Genomic DNA, 24,317 nt, shown 5'->3' with positions numbered 1-24,317 from the left:
GAGGCAGTAGGACTGGAACTGTGGTCCCCACCTCACTTTCCGAACTGGTAAAATCTCCCTATTTGATCTTTCCCCCCAGGGGTAGAAAGGGAGTTATCTTAGTTTCAGGGCCTCTTTTTTAAAAAAAACATTTTTTAATTTTATCTTTATTTTTTTATTTATTTAAAAATTTTATGTGTCCTTATCCCCCCCAATGCTCCCCCATCCTCCCCCCATTCATGCTCTCACCCCCGCTGTCTGTGTCCATTGGTTAGGCTTACATGCATGCATACAAGTCCTTTGGTTGATCTCTCCTCCTTACCCCCACCCTCCCCTACCTTCCCTCGGTTTGAAGGTCTGATCGATGTGTCTCTGTCTCTGGATCTATTTTTGTTCATCAGTTTATGTTGTTCATTATATTCCATAAATAAGTGAGATCATGTGAATATTTATCTTTCTCTGACTGGCTTATTTCACTTAGCATAATGCTCTCCAGTTCCATCCATGCTGTTGCAAATGGTAAGAACTCCTTTTTTAATAAGAGCGCACCAAACACTCACCCCTGCTGCTTCTTTTAACAAAATATATTTTATTGAGTTGCAGAAAGAGACAGGGAGAGAGAGAAACATTAATGTAAGAATATAATATTGATCAGCTGTCTCCTGCACACTCCCACCTGAGGATCAAGCCCACAAGCAGGGCATATGCTCTGACTGGGAATCAAATAAGCAACCTAGCCACACTGGCCAGAACTGCACCCTGCTTCTTAGATGTTTCCTCTGCCCACCTGAAAAGCAGGACTTAAATAGCTCTGCCCTCTGCAGCCCACTGTCTGGTTGCTCTGCCCTGTGACCTTGTTGAGGGAAGAAGGAAGGCTGGTCCTTATGAATGTGATGCACCACAATTATACACTGAAATGCGACTTGGATAAAAATTTATTGATCATGACCAGCTCACTACCTCTTCTTCCCTCCAAAGGCATAGCAGTGTTCTATGGTTGATTTATTTTTATTTTTTTGATAGTTCTAGAACTTATCACCAAACAAGTCCATGGAACTTATTAAAAAATTCACCTCCTTCCTTCAACATTGGAATAAGTCATTATTTCAAACCTGTCCTTAATTTTAGTAATAAATGATAAATTTGAGTCCATTATCAGGAGTAATACTATGACTAGTATCACTTTTGGCCAAAAATGAGGAAGGTGTCAAAGGACAAGGAAGAAAAATAATCCAGGATAACAAGACCAGACAATACAGTTGTTCCCAAGGCCAGGAAATTATAATTTTTTAAATGAGATGGCACCATTTGGGGAAGGGAGGTAATCAGCACTTGCTTAGTATTAGAAGAAGAGAATATGATACTTTAACATAAAATGAAAAGATATCCTGAGCTTAACATCAATGAAGGCCATTTTTTTTTTTACCAACTTCAAAAATAATACAAAGAGCCACCTTGACCCAGAAACCTCGTCCCCATCACTATTAGATTCTTTCGAAGTAAATGCCCAAGAGCATGGACAAAAACAGGAATACTCAGGTTGTAGAAGTCAAAGGCAGCTCAAGAAAGCTTTGTAGCAGTGTTTTTCTTTTCATCTCCAGTGACAGAAAATCTAGTCAATGAGACCCCTACATATCTCAAAATTTCTTTAAGTTCTTCAAAGATATGAAGAATATCTCATGATAAATATACTTCAATGCTTGGGCATAAATGACTGCCTGAAAATCCTCTCCACCTCCTGCACATCCATTCTCACAGCCCCCAAACTCCCCACATCATCTTCATTGAAAGCAAGTACATTGAGACTGATACCTGTGTAGCTCATGTAGTTACTGAATGGAGCCCCCAGGAAGTGGGTAAAGCCGCAAGTGTCATTGGTAGGCTCCGGGTCCTGGCACAGCTTACTCTTGGGAGTGGGCGCAGTGTCAGCACAGAGGTCTCCTGTGTCCATGGAGGGCACTGTCTCCCTGCAGGGGTCATCGCAAGATTCTCTTTCACTGACCCCTTTGAAGACATGGTAGAGTCCCAGGACATGCCCCACCTCATGGACCATGATGTTGGTATGGCCAGGCATTCCGTAATAGGCTGGGTTGAGGACAACGCCACCTGTAATAGAAGGTTTGGAAGACATATCTGAGCATTTGAGGAATGGCAGCCCTCTGATCCTTAGTTATGTCTTCTTATAAATTAGCAAGTGTTCAATGTCAGCCTCTAAGGCAGGGGTGGGAAACCTTTACCTTCCAAGGGCCATTTGGATATTTATAATATCATTTGTGGGCCATACAAAATTATCAACTTAAAAATTAGCCTGCTTTAATACTCCTAATGCACAATCCCTAAACAGGAGAATGTAAATTTAACAAGACAGTGCTTAAATTCTAATGAAAACATAAGCCTTTTAACACACTACTGATAGTAATATTTTTTTTTTATTCTGAAGAGATGGGACCTCTTCCCCCAAATCATCTGCATGAAACATATAGTAAAGAACTTGGCTACCATATGTGTGTTAGATAGAATGTTGCATATGCTAATTTAGGAGGAAGTGCTCTGTACAATACTCATTAAGGAAAAACCCGAGGTCCTGGACCTCTTACAGTAATTCTGTCCATGAGAGTCTGAGTTTAGGAAGCCACATTGGGGTAGAATTTAAGGAACTGGAATGTGATCCTGTCATTAACTTGCTATAGGACCATGGCTCTGCTCTTGGACACTCACCATCTATAGAATGAGGGGCTATCAGGGCTCAACCCCAGGCTCCCTTCCTGTGCTCACTCAGGGCCACTAAGAGCTAACATGCAGTTCTGCATAAGACAATCATAAATATCATGTGAAGAAATGTGGCTACCATGAACTGTCACCACCTCAGCCTTATGTGTTCCAAGACTTCCATGTTCCTGGAGCTGGTGGCAAAGGGAAAGAGCTAGGAAAGAGCAGCTCAGACATTCTGCTCTCAGATCTGTCCTGGGTTTTCCCAGGAGCAAGATTCACTGCCCAGTAATCCTCGTGGCCTTCTCTCTACCACATTGTCCCCTCCTTCCTCTCTCCTACGGGATCAGGCAGAAACCAGGTCTCTGACATCCCCCGAGGGGTCCCAGATCATGAGAGGGCACAGAACAGGCTGAGGGACCCCACCCTTGCACCATTGAAGCCAGGGAGGAATGCGGGAGGTTGGCTAGCCAGGGAGGGACCACAGGAGGCCTGGTGATCAGTGCATGTCATAGCAAGCAGTTGAACGGCCTTAGCATATCATTAGCATATTATGCTTTGATTGGTTGAACAGACCACCAGACACTTAGCATATTAGGCTTTTATTATATAAGATTAGAGGAGTGGGTCCTAGTCATTCACCCCCACACACATGCATTTCATGCCAAAGTCTATGTGAAGCATAAAAGCTTGCTGTCCAAAATCTAAAGACAAATGTGAGAACTTCTTTTCATGAAGAAGGAACAAGACATGGTAAATAATAAAAACTGAGTCCCCCAAATGGTCAGTCCAAGGAGGGTCTGAAGACCTGGGAACCCCACCTTTCAGGGGCCTGTGTATTCCTTTCCCAGGAGCGACTTCATAAGAATAATGAAATGAAAGTACAATTGCCACTTTCCAGGATTATTTTATATTAATACCAGAAGCCTAGTGCACGAAATTTGTGCAAGGGGGGAGTGTCCCTCAGCCCATCCTGCACTTTCTCCAATCTGGGACCCCTGGAGGGATATTCGACTGCCCGTTTAGGCCTGATCACGGACTGCTGGCTCTCAACCACTCACCTGCCTGCCTGATTGCCCCCAACCACTTCTGCCTGCCAGCCTGATCACCCCCTAACCACCACTCTCCTACCAGCCTGATTGACGCTTAACTTCTCCCCTGCCAGCCCAATTGCCCCTAACTGCCCTCTCCTGCCACCTTGGTCACCCGTAACTGCCCTCCCTTGCCAGCCTAGTCACTCTCCCCTTCCAGCCTGGTCACCCCCAACTGCCCTCCCTGCAGGCCTAGTAACCCCTAACTGTCCTCTCCTGCAGGTCTAGTCCTCCCCAATGGCCCTTCCCTGTAGGCCTGGTTGTCTGAGGGACTCCACTGTTGCACGAATCCATGTACCAGGCCTCTAGTATTCAATATTTAAATATTATAATATTCAAAACCACTGCTCATTTTTGTTTCTCCTCATCTTGGAGGATTAAAACATAGATGAGGGATAAAATATAGTGTTAACATGGGGGTCAGAATCCCCCCCCCCTTGTAACAGAATCCCTTCCTGTGTGCTCTCTGCTCCAACCTGCTACATTGAAATAGGAAGTAGAAGACATGCCAAAATATGGGTTCAACCATACCGTGGCTCCTCAATCTTTACTCTAAGACACTGTCAGACTCTCTCTGCCTTTGTTCACCTCCCCAACACCTGTCTAGCAAGGCTTTCTATGGACAAGACCAAAAGTACCTAAGCAAGGGAAACTAAGAAGCAATAGTAAGAATAGAAGAGCAACAAGTTAAAAATACTAGTATTTCACCCCATTGGTTCCTTAACTCCCCTCCCTCCATCCCCTTTTCCCACTGCCAGTTCCAGAAGCCAGATTCTCCTCATTCATCCACTGTGCCTCACTAAGAAATACAGAACAGAGTGAAAAGCAAGGAAAGAAGGAGTTCTCTTCTAGCTGTGATAGTTTCCAAAGCCTATGCCATTTGGATTCTGAGAGGCCTCCATGGTTTATCCAGCATGGTGGATAAATGGAGGATATAGTGAGTTTTGCCTCACATTAGCAATGTCACCCCTACATCTCAGCCTAGAGAAGATTCTCCTAAGCTGGAAGGGGAAAAAAAGGAATAGAAGGAAAATAATGAGAATGTATGTATGATGGTGGGTCTAGATTGAATAGAACTTTCCAAAGCCCTGGTAAAAGGATAAAGATTCAAAATAGTGCATGTGGCCTGACAGTGGGGGATCTTGCCTCCTTCTGGTGATGAATTCCTGGGTTCATGGTCTTGATCTAGAGAAGAATGGCTGACCAGTGGAGCTTAGAGGAAAGGGTAACAGAGAGACCCCAAGTGACGCCCTGAAGTTGGTTTCCTGATGGGAGCAAGGTCATCTCAGATGCCAGCCTCACCTGATGACTGAACATAAAATGGCCTTGGCATCTGTAAGCCATCTACACATTAGATACAGCCCCAGGCAGAACAAGCTCAACTACTAGTAAGAGTAAATATCTACCACTCAACATCATAGGGACTCAAAATAGAAATTAAGTTCAATTATAGAAGAATAATTAAGAATTTAATTTCTTGCATATCTGAATGTATACACTGGGATTTGAACATTGCCACTGACTGTACATAGAATGAAATATGAATGGGACTTCTGTGATTTAGCAACTGGTGGCCATGTGTGACACAGCTGTTGCTTAATGGACTGACAGTAGAGCACACTTCCTTAGAAGACCTTTTAGCTTTGATTATCAGGGACAAGCTAACACAGTAAGACAGAGTTGTTGTGTGGTAACGGGAAGAAAATAGAGGGAAGTTGCTGATTAAAAGATGAAATCTAAGTAGCAGACAGCCAAGCTCCCAAAGTGATGCTGTATTAGCAGCTTCCAACTGGCTTTTCCCAGCTTCAGCACAAGGCAGCCAGAGCGGCACGTGGTGAAGAAAATGATTTCCAAAGCCACTTCCATTAAACACACACACACACACACACACACACACCCTAAGGCAGTTTGAGAAAAGGACAAGTTTAAAGCAGTTCTGTAAAACTTTTAGGGCTGAATATTATATGCCCATAAAACATGGCGGTTGAGGGCTGATGTGCAGGTGTCTACATAATTACTTCCAGTTATTGGCTAAAAACACTCCTCAAAATACACTTTTCATCACAAAGGGACAAAGCTACCAAAGAGTGGCTGGGGGGTCCATGGAAGAAGCAAAGAACTGGCAGAAATGGAATGATACACAAAGGGAGAGAAAGAAATAAAATATTTTTTAAAAAATCATGGGAGCTAGAAAAAGCAGCACATTTTTAACAGAACCAGACCAGAAACCATTCATCTCCAAATCTTGAATTGGCTTCTTAGTTTTATAGTCTGTGGTCTCATTAAAAGGAAGTCCTTATTCTGGGCAAAACTAAACCAAGAAAGGGATGTGTAAAGGATAAAGATTTTGAAGTGTGGTGTCATCTTTTTTCTTCTTTATACACTTTTAGCCATTACTACCTAACAACTGTCAAGCCCTTCAGGCTCTCCAGCTACTCCCACCTCATAGAAAAGTAGTATGATTTTAAAAACTAAAGATGCTATTACTGAGGCATTGAAGATTTATGATGTAATTCTTTCCTTACTTCTGAATGAGGAAAGTGCTTCAAACACACACACACACACACACACACACACACACACACACACACACACACTACTATATGCCAGAATTTCAGGCACTACAAAATATGTATTGAAATATTTTCTATAATTCATTTATTAACTTAGCATTTATTAAGCATCTACTCCATGTCAGGCACTGTTCTGGGCACGAAGTAGTCAATGATTACTAGTTTAAAAGAAGAGATAAAGGTTATTTGTATGTAAATAATCACACATAAAGATGCTTATTTATTCCAACTACTTATAAATGCATGATCCTACCTTTGGGACACCCCAATTTCAGGGCATGAAATTTATATCCTAGAGTAATTTTGTCCAAAATTTTCACTATCCAAGAGTGCTCATCCAAGTTTGAAACCCCAGTGAACCTGGGATAAGCCCACTTACTGAATGCTGTCTTCTGACAATGAAATAATCTACAACAGTAGCCAGTGGGTGATTCCAAAACCAATCCCTGTCTTGTTCATGTTAGGTAGACTGTCTCGTTCATGTCAGGTAGCCTGTCTCATTACTAATCCTACAATTCCTCCTATTTACATGGTGATCTCCAGTGTACATACCTCATTCATTCCTCATCTACGGAAAGAATCCCTCTGCTTAGGCACCATAGAGACCCATGGATAGGAGTTGTTATCTCCTTTGTGTGTGGCCCAACCACTTAATGGTAGTGCACCAGTGCTCCCCTCTTTACCTCCTGTACACTCTTCTACCTCCTCCTCTGCTCTCTGCACCTGCACTCACTAAAGCAATCTGGCAGAGACTACCAAAGACTTCCTGCTTGTCAAGTCTCTGGCTGCCTCTGCCCCTGAGACCTCAACCCCACTGTGCATTAATGTGGCACAATTGATGTAACACCCTAATCTTCAACGTCAACCTGTTGGTAGGAGGAGTCGAGGCTTGTCCTGAGAAACCCCCTCCAAATTTCTGTGTGATGAAAAGGTATCCCACCCCTGAGCTCATCTCTGCTACTTCCACCTTGCCCACTCCCTACGCAGCTGTTGCTTTGCTTTCCCCAGCCCAGAGAGCTGTCCCTCCAGTATCACCCCAAGATGGCTGCTCTCCTTGGTCCCCTGGGTCCATTGACATTCACAGATGCTGCCCTACAGCCACCCATCCCCACAAATGGCCACCCATCACTCACTCTTCTCTGACTGATAAAAAGACTCCCTTTGCTTCTTATCAGCTGCTCTACCATTGAAAGCAGTTGTACCCCTAAGTACACTTTTTTTTTTCTCTTTGTAAAGAAGCCAACATCTCTCCAGGGCAAAGTCTCCAGGTTGAAAAGGAATGAGATGGGAGGCTATTAGCAAACCCAGGAAGGTCAACCACAGACACACAATGTTCGAAACGTTCTACACTGCCGCTGTTATTGCTGCTACTAATGAAGCTAGCATTTCTGAGGCTGTGCTATGTGCCAGGTACTGTTCCTTATGCTTATTACCCCCATTTTATGTATGAGGATACTAAGGCCCAGAGAGGCAACTTGCTAAGAGCCAATTATTATAGTTCCTATCTATATGAAGCTATATTCTACTCTATAATTCAAAGATTTTTCCCCCCTACAAGGCCACATTATCTGAACTCATTTGTAGATCCTGGATGTTTAAACCCCTATTACCAGCCAGGTTCAAGTTCCCTCCCACATATCCCTTGGGTTCCATGCACACTGGGCCTGTTCTTGTGATCTTATTGGGATGTCAGAATGTTATTTGGCAAGACAGACATTTTCTAGAACAATTAAAGAAGGTGGTTGGCCCAGGACACTCCTGAGTGTCTAACTCCGGTGCCAGAGAGTGACCAAGTCTCTTGTCTAACCTGGCCAGCGTGCCCTGGTGCTGAGTTCATTCCTGAGGCACCAGTATTTGTGGGCCACAGGGAACTTTCTCAGATCTCTCTCTCCTTCGGCAGCTGGTATACCTCTAAGTCCTGCTCCTCCTCCTATTTAAGTCCCTTCAGATGACCCTCAACTCAACATATCCAAAACCAAACCAGCTCTCCCTTTATTCCTGCTTTTCCTATATTTTCTGCCTTGGCCCACCAACAACTCAGTCAAAAAGAATTCTTCTCCCTCCCCACATTTACTTAATTATGTGAACAGTTTCTCAGTACTTAGAGCTATAAATTTTTAAAAAGCAATATAACTAATGCTGAATCCTATCTTGTTACAGCAATTGCTATAAGTCATCCACAGACATAATAACTAATTTGGAGGGGGAAAGACACTCACTCACCTCATTAAGATGTGCATTTCCCATTTTGTTTACTAGTCATCAACCAACACTTAAAAATGTTGATTTTTATCAATTTTGAACAAGTAATCAGTTCCAAAATCAGCTCAATTGAGGAGAAATTTTCAACAATTTAGAAATTATCATTATTAATGTGAATATCCTATTTGTGTTGTTATACCACAGTTTTGTTAGATACTATCATTGAGAAAAATGAGTATGCAGTTTGTGGAATCTATTTGTATTATTCCACATGCAAATATACTACTGTATCAACATTTAAAAGTTTAGTTTAAAAAATAATTAATGCCCTGGGTTACTAATAGGATTAAAAGTACAAAATTACCCTAAATGGCAGAAATGACATTAATGGCAAAGGAAGACCACACATCACCTTGGTCTTTTAGGATAGTCACTGAAGCCATTGGTGATCAGAATTTGGATTCAATCTTCAAACAATGGCTACTGTACTTATCTTCTAGGTCACTCAGCTGACTCTCAAAATGCAGGAGTCCTATGTGCTGATACAAACAGATAATTTCAAGACTTGAAAAGACTATTAAGAAAATCCTAGCCTGATTGGTACGGCTCAGTGGTTGAGTGTCAACCTATGAACTGGAAGGTCAAGGTTCAATTCCTAGTCAGAGCATATCCCCAGGCTGTGGGCTCCAACCAGGAGGCAGCTGATCAATGATTCCCATCATTGATTATTTTGTCTCTCTCTCTCCCCCTCTCCCTTCCTCTCTGAAATCAGTAAAAATATGTGTGTGGCCAAAACCGGTTTGACTCAGTGGTAGAGCGTCGGTCTGCGGACTGAAAGGTCCCAGGTTCAATTCCGGTCAGGGGCATGTACGTTGGTTGCGGGCACATCCCTGGTGTGGGGTGTGCAGGAGGCAGCTGGTCTATGTTTCTCTCTCATCGACTTTTCTAGCTCTATATCTCTCTCCTTTCCTCTCTGTACAAAATCAATAAAATATATTTTAAAAAATATATGTGTGTGTGTGTTTTTTAAAGAAACTCCTAAATGTCTTCCCCTATCATGTTATCCTGCTGCCTGTACTGTTCTATGCCTGGTTTAGGTAAAAAGAATTTCTTTGTTCAATCACAGTGATGACTGAACAAGAAGAAGTATGAACAGGAGCCATTTCACACCGAGTCAGACCTCTCAGCTGTTCAGGCTACTTCTGAAGATCACATTACCTATCAGGCTATAGGGGGACATGGCTTTTAAAAATGCTTAAGAGTAAAACATAAGTATCCCCAGCTTCTTTTGCAATTCATGATGAGTCAATAATTCATGAGATAATTCTGGAAACCATTTAAATTTAATACCTTCATTCATTTATTCATTTATCTCTTCATTCACTAAGCATTCAACAAGCACCTGCTATATGCCAAGTCTCTGCTTCTGCATAGAGGTTTCACACCTTATGCAGATTTCACAAGGTCTTACATGCACACATGAGTATGTGTAACTCTACACAATTTTATCACAGGGATACCTTTGTATAACCACACCACCACCAAAATGAACCCTGGCCCGGTAGCTCAAGAGGTTGTAGGTTTGCTTCCTGGTCAGGGCATATACCTAGGCTGTGGGTTCAATCTCTGGTCAGGACAAGAATGGGAGTCAACCAATTGATGTTTCTCTCTCACATCAATGTTTCTCTCTTATCTTTCTCTCCCTTCCACCCTCTTTCCCTCCCTCTCCCCATCTCCATTACTCTCAATATATCCAAGGATGATGACTTAAGAAAAAGATACTGAACTGTTCCATCACCATTAAGATTACCCACCTGCTATCATTTTGTCTCACCCATACTCATACCCCGCTACCCTATCTCTACCCCATTCCTAACCCCTGGCAAGCACTAACTTGTTCTCTGTCTCTATAATTTTGTCATTTTGAAAATAACTACATCGATGGAATCAAACAGCAGGTAACTTTGGGGATTTTTTTCCTACTCAGCATAATACCCTTGAGAGTCATCTGAGTCATTCCACGCATGAGTTCTTTGTTCCTTCTTATTGCTGAATAGATTCCATTGTACTACAGATGGACTATAGTTGGTGTAAGCAGTTAGCACTGAACTCACTTTTGTCATTTGCAGTTTGAAACTATCCTATATAATAAAAGGCTAATATGTAAATGGACCAAATGGTGGAACAACCAAACAACCAGTTGCTATTGACATGCACTGACCACCAGGGGGCATGAGTGGAACATGGTGGGGTCAGCAGCAGGTGGCAGAGCATGGAACATGGTGGGTGTTAGCTGCGGTGGGATGGTGGAGCAGGTGAATGGGGGCGCCAGACCAAGTCAGTTACTGTCATTAGGGTGAGGCTCTGGTGGTTACTGAAAATTCATTGCTTCGGCGCACCGTGGTCCCACCAGGCGCTCACACCTGCTGCTGATGCTGGCCCCAATTACTACATGGAGTGCATGGGAGAGGTGGTGGGAGCGGGGCTGCTGGCACATAGGGAACAGGAGACTGTGGTGGGAGGGGCCAGGCAGGATGGAGGATGGGATGTGCCCCTATGCTCACCACAGCCTCACAACCCACAGTTCCTTTCAAGGTGCATGAATTCATGCACTGGGCCCCTAGTTACAAATAAAACTGCTAGGCCATTTGATATAAAAGCTTTTGAATCGGTTTAAGTTTACATTTCTCTATAATCATTGTCCAAGAGTCCACTGGCTGGAGCATAGGGCATATGTTTGCTTAGTTTTATAAGAAACTGCCAAAGTATTCTGCAGAGTGGCTGTGCCATTTTACATTTCACCAGCAATATAGGAGAGATCCAGTGTCCCTACATCTTCACCAGCATTTAATGCTGTCATTATTTTAAAAATTAAAATATAGTTGGCAGACAGTATTTGTTGTCCAATATAGTAATTTGACATTTACATACCTCATGATGCTATCACCATAATAAGTCTAGTAGCTACCTATCAATGTGCACATGTATTCCAGTTTTATCAACTCTATTCCCTGGGCTGTACCTTACATCCCCCTGTATTTTTTATTTTGGCCATTCTAATAAGTGAGTAGTTACACCTGGCTTCAATTTGAAATCTCTCTAATGGCTAATTATATTGAACATCTGTTCATGTGCTTATTTCCCATCTGTATTTCCTCTCTGGTAAAATGTTTGTTCATGTATTGCCCGTTTTCTAATTGGAATGTCAGTTTTACTGTTGAATTTTGAGAGTTCGTTATATATTCTAGATACAAATCCTTTGTGAGATGTATAGTGTGCAAATATTTCTTCCAAGTGTGATGTTTCTTTGTCTAAACAGACTCAGAGAAAAAGTTTTAAATTTTGATGAAATACAACTTATCAGTTATTTATATGGACTATGCTTTTGGTGTTATTTAAAGTTCACTCTCTCTTGTAGTCCTGCCCTGACGATTTTCTCCTATGTTTCCTTTTAAAGTTATATAGTTTTATTTTTTATATTTAAATATCTGATCTATTTTGAGTTAATTTCTATACAAGGTGTAAAATTCACATTAAGATTCCTCTTCTGCCTGTGGATGTCCAATTGCTTCAATACCATTTGTGGAAAATACTTATTGCCTATTAATGTCAAAGTATATGTAAGAATATTACCTCCTTTATTCCTCAGAGAGGTAATACATTCCTTCTCTATTATTTATTTTTTCTTGAACAGGGTTGTTTTTTCACTCTCTAGGGGTCTATCAATCCTTTTTTCCTCCCTCCCCCAAAAAACTTTTGATTCTGTTAATTTTATTCTAATGAATGTTTACTTTCTATTTTATTTCTTTCTACTTTTGTTACTTCCTCTGGTCTTCATTCATTGGGTTTAAGTGTTATGCCTCCAACATATAGAATCAATCTCATTCCATGTCATCACTTTATTTACATCTTAGATTATAGAGTTAGTCTAGAACAGTGGTTGGCAAACTCATTAGTCAACAGAGCCAAATATCAACAGTATGATTGAAATTTCTTTTGAGAGCCAAATTTTTTAAACTTAAACTTCTAACGCCACTTCTTCAAAATAGACTCACCCAGGCCATGGTATTTTGTGGAAGAGCCACACTCAAGGGGCCAAAGAGCCACATGTGGCTAGTGAGCCGCAGTTTGCCGACCACAGGTCTAGAACATCCTGGATATTTCCCTCTGTTTGCTCTGATATCTCTTACCTGTTTGCAGTGAAACATTTTGACAAATTCATGTTTAGTCTCCACTTCACTTACCCAGGTGACTGATGGCTTCCTTATCCCAAGGCCAGGTGGCAGCACCTGCAAGGTCTTCCCGCACAGAGCTGGCAAAATAGACATTGAGGAAGTGTGTGCTGTTGAGCTGCAGTGCCTCCTTCAGCTCCTTCACACTCATGTAGGCCCTGTAGAGCACAAGAGAGGGTCAGAGTCACACCAAGGGGTCAGCTCTCAGGGAATAGCACAGCCACAACTACTCAGACACTCCCAGCTAGTGCCACCTTTTAGAAGGGCAGAGAGGCAGAGACCAGGCTGTCATGAAGACATTTTGGATATTTATTCTAGAATCAATAATACCCCATCTTGTTAACATTCAGTATTTGACGTCATATTCAAGTCCCCACTTTACACCCAGATGATTTCTTCAAGATAAACCCAATGTGATTCCTAGTTCTTTGCCCTGAGATTTATCCCAGGCCATGGTGAAGGCCATCTAACTCTCAGTCTCAGCTTCTTTGCATCACACTGCATGATCTATATTAAGATCAGAAGACTAACTGAATCTTTATCTCAGTATATGCTTCTTCCCAGACATTACTTTTTTATATATATATATATATATATATATATATATATATATATATATATATATATATTTTATTGATTTAAGAGAGGAAGTGAGAGGGAGAGAGAGAAACATCAATGAGGAGAGAGGATCATTGATCAGCTGCCCCCTGCACATCCCTCACTAGGGATCAAACCTGCAACCGAAGCATATGCCGTGACTGGAATCAAACCATGACCTCCTGGTTCATAGGTGGATGCTCAGCCACTGAATCACACTGGCCAGGGTTCAATCAGACATTACTTTTTAAAAGGGGAATAGTGGCTAGGAAAGAAAGTGAAAGAGGATTTAAAAGGAGAGAGAGAGATGAGTGATAGATAAGAGAGTGTGTCATAAAGCTACTGCAAAAAAAAATATTATATATTTTTTTATTTTTCTAGCCCCTTAATCATAGAAATTCTACTCCTACTCACTACCTTATGATACCAAGTATCTTTATTGATGATCTTAAAAGCACTAGGCAACATTATGTTTATACTTACCGAATCAATGGTCTATTAAAAACACATGCCCCATGGCCCATTAGAAAAGAAAAGGAAATAATCATTTGATCTTTTTATATGCTCATATATAGTCAAAGACCTTCATATTCCTGGTAACGGTGAAACTTAACACTTTACCACAAGCAAACAGAGGCTGCCATTATCACTGAAGAGCTATTCTAAGAAGGAACAAGGAAACCAGAGCTCAGTGGCCCCTAGGACTCACTAGATGCTTCCCATAGTGGCTGGCCATGGTTTGCACTCCAAAAAGGGGAATGTTCTCATCACAGCTTCAACTGAACAGACCGTTCCCTCAACCAAAGTTGGATCAAACTTCACTGTTGCTATTCTGGTAATCTCCCAACCCAGATGCTTATGTTAGGACAACATGACCTTTCTTCTCTTGCTTGCTCTATCTCCCAGCCACACTATTGATGCCATCTACTTATTGATGCTTTGTGTAGGATATATTAGCAAGGAGTACCCAAGAAATAGAGATCACAAAGATTGAATTTTTTAAAAGAGAAAGGTGTGTAGGTATGTAGAGCTAAGACCCATTGGCCATAATATAAGAGCTTTTCTTCCTTTTTTAAAAAAAATTTTAGTGATTGATTTAAGAGAAAGGGGGAGGGAGGGAAGGAGGAAGGGAGGGAGGGAGAGAGAATATCCAGGCATTCATTAGTTGATTCCTGTATGTGCCCTGATCACAGGGGATCAAACCCACAACTTTGGGGATCAGGATGATGCTAGGATCCAAAGACTGTTTTAGTATTCTTTGGTACAGAACCAAAAAGAGAAATAAAACATAAAAAACAAAAATGATTTTGTTTTAGAACCAGAGATTCTTGGGAGAAATGGGATTTGAAAAATACTTTCTTATAGAGTTATAATATCTTGGAAAAATAGTTCTCAGCCCCAAGAAATCATCCAGTTCCACGAGGTGATGCCAGATGTGATCAGAGGGATATTCCTTCTGCTGCCGTCCTGGAGACACAGTGTGTTTTGGACTGTTGCCTGGTTTTCCCTGAACATTAGTCACATCCGTGTTCCCTTTCTCCTCCATTAAAAATTACAATTTCCTGACTTGATAAATTAATGGTTTGAAGCTGTGATGACATCAAATAATTATTTGACATGGAGATGCCCCAATAGGCCAGAAGACAAGAGTAGAGAAGGGGCAGATGGGAGATGAGACAAGAGAAGAGAAATAGAAAAAGAAAGGAAAAAGAAAAGAAGAGCAAGAAGAATCAGAAACCACCTATATGCAATGCAGGGACCATGGAATAAAAGTCATACCCTTCCCTGTTTCTATCCAGAACTCCCATTAACATTAGGAATTGGTAATCTGGCAGTTCTCTCTCTTTCCCCCTCCCACACTTTCCCAAATCTCCTGTCCCTGGTATGGTTTACTTGGGCTATAAGTGTGTTTTTGGCTCCTCCATCTGCCATTTACCAGTCTTGGCGACCGACTTTTAGTCCTCTCTCAACCCAGCAGCAGTTCCACTCATTTCCTTTGAGCAGCCTCCAACAGGGCTCTTCCTCCACCACCAACCTCATTAACTGGTTCTACTCACATCCCTCTTCTCCTTGCCCATCCCTCTCTCCAACCATAAAGTATCCTTCCAGATGAAAGTGATTATATCATACTGGTGGCAAACTGGGTGTGGTTGCTCCAACTCCTGCACTCCATGGAAATATAGATAGAAGTCAGCAAGTCCAAGAGAAGACGACGTTTCAAAACACAGTTTAAACCGTCATTAATTGAATGGATAGAAAAATGTCTTATTTTGTTGGAAATAAGGATTTGTGACCAGATGATTCTAGAAACCAAAAAAAAAAAAAAAAAAGTAAAAACACAGACGTCAGTATATCTGCTTTGGCATAGAATGTTTGCCTATTACAGCACAAGTATGCCATGTTAGGACTTACATCAGAGCCAATGAGGACAAACAGCTTAGCTTGACACTAATGTGGCCAGAGTCTGGCTCAGACCTAGGGTGGAGAAAGTGAATATTATCCATAAATTCAGAGCTTAAAATTTTGCTTCAAAAATGATTTATTAAGAGACAAACTTGCTATCCTAAAGAACTTAATATTCAATGGAAGGTAAAATGACATACATAAATGTTATAAAAAGCATTAAGAGTCACAAAGTGACCATGTGAAACGAGAGATGAACTGCATGAATCTGCTTAGTTCCTGCCAGGATCTCCCCTTCCTCATCCTCTTCACACACTAGACTGAAATACCACACCTTTCTCCCTGAGGACTCAGACCAACCAAAGTGAAGGTGCATCTTTATTTTTATAAAAATTGCCTCAGAAACAAGTTCCCCTTGAAGCTGGCATCCCAAGTGGCTGTGTGCACTGCTGCCTTCTCTTACTTCTGACATGCCCCTGATAGATGCACACTTGCCTCACCAATATTATGGCTGTGACCCACTGTTTTGGGATAAAACCTTGCCTGGTGTAACATGGATGTCATCAGCTTCACTTCCATCACTTCCACCAAAGCTTCTTTTGTTAAAGTTGTTAGCAACCTGCTAATTGCCCTTCCCCACAAATGAAAAAAAAAAATCAGTCACCTTCTAATTGGAATGTGCCATATAGCTAGGACCCAATTAATTATAATGACTATTATTAGAGGCAAATAAATTATTGTTAGATAAATGATTTTCACTTTAATAATTATTTATCTTGGCAAAAAGGCAGACTTCAAAGAGTTTAGTGGTGTGTTTTTTTATTGTGAATCATTCTAGTCCCTATTTTGCTTATTATTCTAAAATCTGTAAATTTTAAAACATCATTCTTTGCATTTTTATGCTTCATATGTATTCTCTCATATGAAGGTCACAACAATCCTATGAGGTTAGCATATTTTATTTTACAGATAAGAAATTAAAGTTTACAGAGATAAAGTCACTTACTCCACACCTATAAGTTTCAGAGGCAAGTTTTAAACCTAAGTCCCTCTCACTCCAAAGCCCACATTCTGTCTTCTATTCTTAAATTGGTTTTCCTATAATCTTTGAGTCAACTGTGTTGGGCTTTGGCAATGAAAAGTTGTATAAGACATGACAGTTGTTTTCAAGAAACTTTGTGTGGTGATGAAGATAACTGTGTAAACAGGTGGTTATAACACAAGGTGACAGGTACAATGATAGCCATGTGAACAAAATTATTTGTAAGAGCAGAAGACGGGTTGAAAAATCAGCATAAAGAACCAGACAGATGCTATGAATTGGCTTGTGCACAACTTCCTCACCCCTTTCTTGGGTGTCTCCCTGCTCTGGAGGACAGAGAAGTTAGGCTCTACATTTCTCCAATTCCCTTGCCCCAGAGGATCTGGATGTGATTGAGATTCTACTAATCAGCTGTGCTCTAGTGAGAAGTGGAAGGTGACAGTGAGATAAAGACCTTTATTCTGACTGTTTGTTTGCTTTTTTATCTGCCTGCCAGCATGGCTGGGCGAGAGTCCTGGTGCCCAGGCACCAGCAGTGAGGGTGTGGAGAAGCTGGTGCAAATCTAGACAGAGCAGTGCTGCTGGGACCTCAGCACTCCCTGCCTTCCTGTCTCTGACAGGGGCTCCACTTGCTGGCCAGTTCTTCGAGGTTGTTCTGAGAGATCTTTCTAGATGCCCAAATGAAATCCTACTACACTGGCCCTTTCAAAACCTTTGTAACCACTAAATTCCTTTGTTGGTTAAAATAGCTACAGTACTTTTTTGTTTTTTGCAACTAAATTTTGACAGATTCAGAATTATATTTCAGCTGTGTTTACAATGTTTGATTTTAGTTCTCAAGGCAGAAGAACAGGAAAATACGTTCAAGCTGATGAAGAAATGGAGCAAGGGTTATTGTTTTTAATCTGAATCATAGAATTATACCCTAAGATCCAAAAAAATTACCTATTTAGGTGCTGATAACAAATTAACATTCAACTCTGTGGTTAATAAGAGATGCAAAAAGGCTGAAATTGGAAGATATTTCAAGTTCCGTTAAAGGAAAAAGAGAAATTTGGAAACTACAGATTAGTAAGCACAATTATCAATTCCCAGAAGTATCCCCAATGCATAATTAAACAGACAAATGTTTACAATTAGATAAGAAAGAGGTGATGACTGGAACTACCATGGAATCACTTGGAGGGTGGGGGAAATCACACAAAATTAATCACATTTATTTTTTGTTGCTTTGGGTGTTTTGTTGGATTTACTGGAATGGCATGACTCCTTGGAGAAAATATGTCTTGATTCAACAGGATACATGATGAATCTCTTGCTAGATCTTAATGATGGTGAAGAAATGCATAGTTGTATATTCCTAACAACTCACACCAAATCAGGAGATCAGGTCTTTGTATTTGCCCTGATTTAACTGAATTATTTAATCAATGTCTTGCAAGAATCTACACAATGTAATTTTATCACATTTTAAAATTATCTGAATTAGAAAGATGATATGTTAGATTCAAATACATATCAAAAAGCTATGATTATGGGGGTAAACTCAAAGGTAAAATTGACAAGTTTCAAATGTAAAATTTAAATTTAAGCATACAAAAATAACAATTGCTAAAATACAGTATTAAGGACTCTGGATTTAGCAACAATTAATAGGGGGAAATGACGACAGATTTCAGTTGCCAACAGCACTCTGTGACTCCCTGGGAGAAACTATAGTCCCCTAGGATTTAATTCTAGGCACAAAGAGAGTACACTGCCACAAATAGACTTGTGTTTGGTTATCCTATGCTTCTCTTGGACATGTCATTCTTGGTTCTCTGTGGTCTACACAATCAAATCCTTTACATTTCCTTTAAGTTGCCACACAAAGCCTTTTATTCTGACCCCCAAAGTATCCTAGCACCACTATGCCATTGATTGAGCTAAACTGATTTATCCACTGATGTCAAGTATGCCTTTAATCTTTTTGGTTTTGAGGTTATTTGGTTGATTGGTTGTGTTTTGGTTTTATTTTGGCCTCCCTGTTTTACTTATGTTCTCCCCTTACATATACAATTAACAAAGTTGTTTGTCCCCAACTTCCCTCCTCTGCCAGCCTGGTCATCCCTAACTGCCCTCCCCTGCAGCGTTGATCGCCCCCAACTACCCTCCCTTGCAGGCCTGGTCTTTCCCAACTGCCCTCCCCTACTTGCCTGATCACCCACAACTGCTCTCCCTTGCAGGCCTGGTCTCTCCCAACTGCCCTCCCCTACTGGCCATCTTGTGGTGGCCATCTTGTGTCCACATGGGAGCAGGATCTTTGACCACATGGGGGCAGCCATCTTGTGTGTTGGAGTGATGGTGATTAATTGGATGAGGCCAGGCGAGGAAGAGGAAGAGTCCAAAATAATGTCTGAGTTTTTAAATTGAGTAACTGGGTAGCACAATTCACTGAAACTGAAAATAGGAGAAGGAACAGGTCTGGGTGAGTCAAATATGAATACAGAAATGGGTGTACCTTCTAGAGTAGAATTATTTTAATTCCTTTTAGGGACTTAATATTGAGAAATTCCTGTCTCAAGCACCACTTCCTGGGAATCGCCTGGAAGATAGAGGAAATAGGAGGGGGGGGGGGGGGAGGTGAGAGAAAAGAAAGAAATGGCTTTGAGGGTTGATGGTAGTAGTTTGAGAGGAAGCTCCTCTAGGCTGCTTTCCCAGTAAATAAAAGGTGAAGGGTCCCCTCAGAGTGGGAAGTGAGGTGATGGGGACAAAAATTTGAGAAGACTCAGAAGGTATGAAATATCAGTGTGGGAAAACAGGGAATGGGAAAGCACTTACTAGGGAGATACATGGAGACCACTTAGATGGCATTCCTGAGAAAGGACTGCCATGCTCATCTCCTCCTAAATCCAGTAGTCATCACACCTACTTAGATGTAAGTAAAAGACTTCTGCTGTCACTTGCAATTTAAAAGTACAGTAGCGAATTTTTTATCCTCAATGTGGAATTTATAAATGCTATAGAATAATAAATTCTGTTAATTATAAATTGTATACATGCTTAGATTATATATAAACATGAAGATGTCCATTCACCCTTAGCCCTCTGGAAAACTGTCCTCTGCAAGGTCACCAAATATCTCCTAGCTCCTCTTTCTAGGACACCTCTCTGCCTTTCCCTTCCTGACCTCTCTGAGGCTTCTGGCATCAATGAGCACTTCACTTGGCTTCAGTAAGTTGGCATTCTCCTGCTTTATCTCCTATAGCTAGACACCCCTTCCCATATCTCTCCTGGGACCTTCTCTCTCTCCCCCATCTCTCAAGCATTGCTCTCCCCGGGCCCTGCCTCTGCTTTCTTACATATCACTCTCTACTTCCCTGGGGTGAGCATGTTCACTCCTGCAGCTTTTCTTGCAGTGATGACTCCAAAATGTGTGTCTCTAGCTTAGATTTGTCTTCTGAGTTCCAGGTAAGTATATTAAATGTCTACTGGTTATTATCCCCTAGATATTTGAGACCTCAAACTCATGAAGTCTAAAACTCAACTCATCCTCCTTTTCCATTTCCTCTTCTTGTGTTTCCTTGTCTTGGAGACAAGCATAATCATTACTCTGTATCCAGCACTCTGGATGGAAGTTATCTTTCTCAATCCCATGTCCTCTCTTTCTCAATTCCATGTCCAATCAATCACCAACTCGAATAAGTTCTATATATAATATTTCTAAAATCCCTCCCTCCCACAGTCCACTCTGTCATTGCTTTAAGCCATCATACCTTCTTTCATAGTTTATTGAGCAAAATTTTTACTGCTAGTCTGTGTCCATGGCTAGCCTATGTCCAGTCTGCCCCATTTTCTTCCATCTTCCTTATGGAAATCTGAGTAAGCCATTTACCCACTTACAACACTCCAGCAGTATCCAGTGCATTTGAGATGAAATCCAAATGCCTTAATACATTTTCAAAACCCCTCATGACTGGCCCCTTGCTACCTATATGGCTTCATCTCTGGTCATTATTTCTCTTACAATGATTTTCCAAATCCACTAAGTACTTATAGCTCTGCATCTCGTGCTTCCATGAAGGTGCACAAATTTTTTTTTCAGCCTAGAATGTTCTTTTTCTGTGAACTTTTCTAGTAACAACTATCCATGATTTAAAAAAAAATAAAAATTGGTCCTAACCACAGATTTGGTTAAGCCCGGGTACTACATCAGCATTGGTCCCACCAACTGATACTGAGGGTACTGTGCTGGTGACTGGAGGAAAGCTATAATGTTAGTGGAGATCCTTCTGATTCCAGAGTTCTCTCTCTAACATGGTACAGTATTGCTTCTAATGATAGACTAAATATTTCTCAATATTAAGTCCCTGAAAGGAATAAAATAATTTTACTCTAGGAGGTATACACTTCCTAGGAGGTACAGCCATTTCTGTATTCATATTTGACTTTTTTATAAGGCAACTAATTCCAATGGACCACCAGATAATAAGCATTTAAAGAATAGACTCCAGGAGTCTCTCTGGTTCTAAAGAGATACAGGATGGGAAGATCCAAATCCTTCAAGGCTTCTTCTCACAGCTTCCCCAGAAGTTGCCTGAACCTGCAGCCAGGGCCCACTTGTCATCATTGACTCCTCATTCCACCTTCTCACTGGACAGGGCCTCATAATCCCAAAGCATCCACATGGAAATTTCATCCCTGTGCCTCCTGATGAAGAGACTTTTGATGGGAGAATTTATTTGCCTTTTGCATGATCACTTGTAAACTTTGATTCTAGAGAGTTGCCAGACCATTCCTGTCCATCTGAAAGTTCCAAGTGTTGTAATGGCTGAGGAAAGAGAATTCTGTAGTCATCCACTGCAACACCTTCCTTGGCCTCCCTTCCCCACTCACACCTCCTGGCTTGTCCCTGACCTACCTTCTCCTCTTCTCTGAGAGTTGGCAGGCCGGTAGGCATGCCCTCCAGCCACTCTTCTTAAGAAGAACAGGACCAGTGTTTGTCTAGAGAGCACTCCTCCATCCCTCTCCCTCTCTGCCCCTGACATCCATGCTTTGAAGCCAGCTGAGGATCAGATCATGTGTTGGCTGAGCAACTACATTCAGACTGTGGCCTAGCAATGACTCACACTCTTGTGGTCTACTTGTGTTTACCAGGGATACTCGATTCCAGATGGATTTCCCTTTCCCCAGGCAACCTAGAGCTAAGCCATGTCTCCATTTTTCTCCTGCCACCCCAGCACTCTCCACATTACCCTTTCAATACCAATGGTCTCTAAAAGGTGTGTATGCATGCGTGTTTGTGTGTGTGTGTGTGTGTGTGTGTGTGTGTGTGTGTGCGCGCGCGCGCGCGCGCGCTCAAAACCATGGATCTACAGCTGTAAACTGCAGGCCAAGTTCTGCTTGCACCTACTTTTGTCTGATCTGTAAATTTAAAATGGTTTTTACCATTTTTTAAGAGTTATAAAAAAAGAAGAGGAAGGAGGAGATGGAGGAAAAGAATGCAAGAAAGACTATTTATATGGCTGACAGGATATTTACTCTCTAGCCTTATTCAAAAAAAGCTTGCCGACTTCTATTCTATACCAAAGTATATTTCTGATGCATTATTCCACATCCAGACAGACACGGACTTGCAGCTCATGAGCTGCTAATACTGCACGACTTTTTTTTTTTTTATCCATGCAAATTTATTTTGCTCAACAAGTGTCCTCTGCGATTATTGTCATTTAAACTGTAAACAACAACAATAAAAAGAATCATGCCTTTCTCGGCTACTTACTCTTTGGGGCAAAAGACTTTCCATCTCATTCAGAGGCACTTCTGGAAGAGGAAGGATGGCTTAGGCACTGCCCAGAAACATGGAGCATTCTTTCTCCATGGAACAAAAAGGAAATGCTTGGAGCACAAAATCTTTCTGCCTCACAATTGGATCTAAGTTTGGTTATACAGACAAGTTGCCATTTGGTTCTAAAGTCAAGTGGCAATTCTGAGAGTAATGTGGATATTGGGGCTGACTTTGCTGCAAAGTTTTTCCCAATAACTCAGACTTCCTTAACTTATCTCAGAGCCTGTGCTAACACCTGCAGGAGTTGCAGGGACATCACCATCACCGACAAGCACTTGGGACCAAGGTGATGGCGAGGATGACTCAGCTTAGACTGAACTTCATAAGAAATACTGATTCCTTATAGACTCTTCACAAAAGGAATTTCATGGTAGAAATAAAGGGGGGGAGAGGGTTGTTTTCCCTTCTTTATTTCACATAGAGATTATTAAATGTTCTGAAAGCTCCTGTATTAAATTAAACTAAATTTTGTTTAAATTCCTAGGGGATAGCATAAGTAGTAGTAAAGATTTTAACCCTGAATGAAAATGACCTGGTTATTGTGGGCTTTGCCATTTTCTCATACCACTCGGAGCATCCTAGGTAATACGCAAATTGCCCTTCACACCCTTGTGTGACAAGATGACCGCCCCCACATGGCCGCCACAAGATGGCCACCCCCACATCACAAGATGGCTGCCCCATATCATCACAAGATGGCCACTCCACATTGTCACAAGATAGCTGGCAGGGAAGGCAGTTGGGGGTGACCAGGCCTGCAGGGGAGGACAGTTGCAGGGGACCAGGCTGGAAGGGGAGGGCAGTTAGGGGTGATTGGGAGGGAAGTTAGGGGTAATTGTGCCTGCAGGGGAGAGCAGTTGCGGGGAACCAGGCCTCAGGAGAGGGCAGTTGGGGGTGATCGGGCCTGCAGGGGAGCAGTTAGGTGTCAATCAAGCCAGCAAGGGAGTAGTTAGACATCAATCAGGCTGGCAGGCGGAGCAGTTGGGGGCAATTAGGCTAGCAGGCAGGTGAGTGGTTAGGAACTAGCAACCCCGGATTGTGAGAGGTATGTCCGACTACTGGTTTAGGCCTAAACTGGCAGTTGGACATCCCCAAGGGGTCCCAGATTGAAGAGAGTGCAGGCTGGGCTGAGGGACACCCCCTTCCAGTGCATGAATTTTGTGCACTGGTCCTCTAGTTATATAATATTGCTAAGCCTGGTTCATGGTGTGAAAATTATATGATCCTTTAAAAAGTTAACATAAAAGTAATCTAAGAAGTAAGGATGATAATAATACCTACCTCCTTACATTGTTCTGCAGGTTAAATGAAACAATGTATATAAATTATCACATGACAAAATACCAACTACATAAAAAACAATGGTTATTTCTCATATTTGACAAAGTCACACTTTATGTTTTTTAAATAATAATAATTTTAAAACCAGTGGAACATAATTTCACAAACTGATATCAACTCAGGCTCAGGCTTGTTTTCAAAAATAGAGAGAAGTAAGCAGGGAAAATGGAACACAGACTTAACTTATACTATTTCTTTACTGTGTGACAACTTATAAATATAATTATTTATTGGAGAGGAAAAATTCCATTTTAAAGAATGAAAAGGGAAAAATAGACCTCAGGTAGAAGAGTCGCCCTATACCAGGCAAATCTTTTAGATG

At 41.5% G+C, this 24,317-nt stretch overlaps 1 protein-coding gene across 2 annotated transcripts in view; it reads right to left on the bottom strand.

Moving 5' to 3' along the window:
- Window positions 1-24,317, bottom strand: part of PAPPA2 (pappalysin 2) — a 294,094-nt gene that overhangs the window by 120,118 nt on the left and 149,659 nt on the right. For both annotated transcript variants that reach the window (XM_084865191.1, XM_084865192.1), the window contains exons 4-5: window positions 12,799-12,944; window positions 1,792-2,085 (exon numbers count right to left, since the gene is read on the bottom strand). In XM_084865191.1, the coding sequence (XP_084721317.1) occupies window positions 1,792-2,085; window positions 12,799-12,944 (440 nt within the window). The remainder of the gene's footprint in view (window positions 1-1,791; window positions 2,086-12,798; window positions 12,945-24,317) is intronic.

The sequence above is a fragment of the Pipistrellus hanaki genome (assembly GCF_964339955.1).
Source record: "Pipistrellus hanaki genome assembly, chromosome: 18".
Classification (NCBI taxonomy): domain Eukaryota; kingdom Metazoa; phylum Chordata; class Mammalia; order Chiroptera; family Vespertilionidae; genus Pipistrellus; species Pipistrellus hanaki.
Note: the sequence above shows the minus strand (reverse complement) of the source record. Positions and strands in the feature narration are given on the sequence as shown.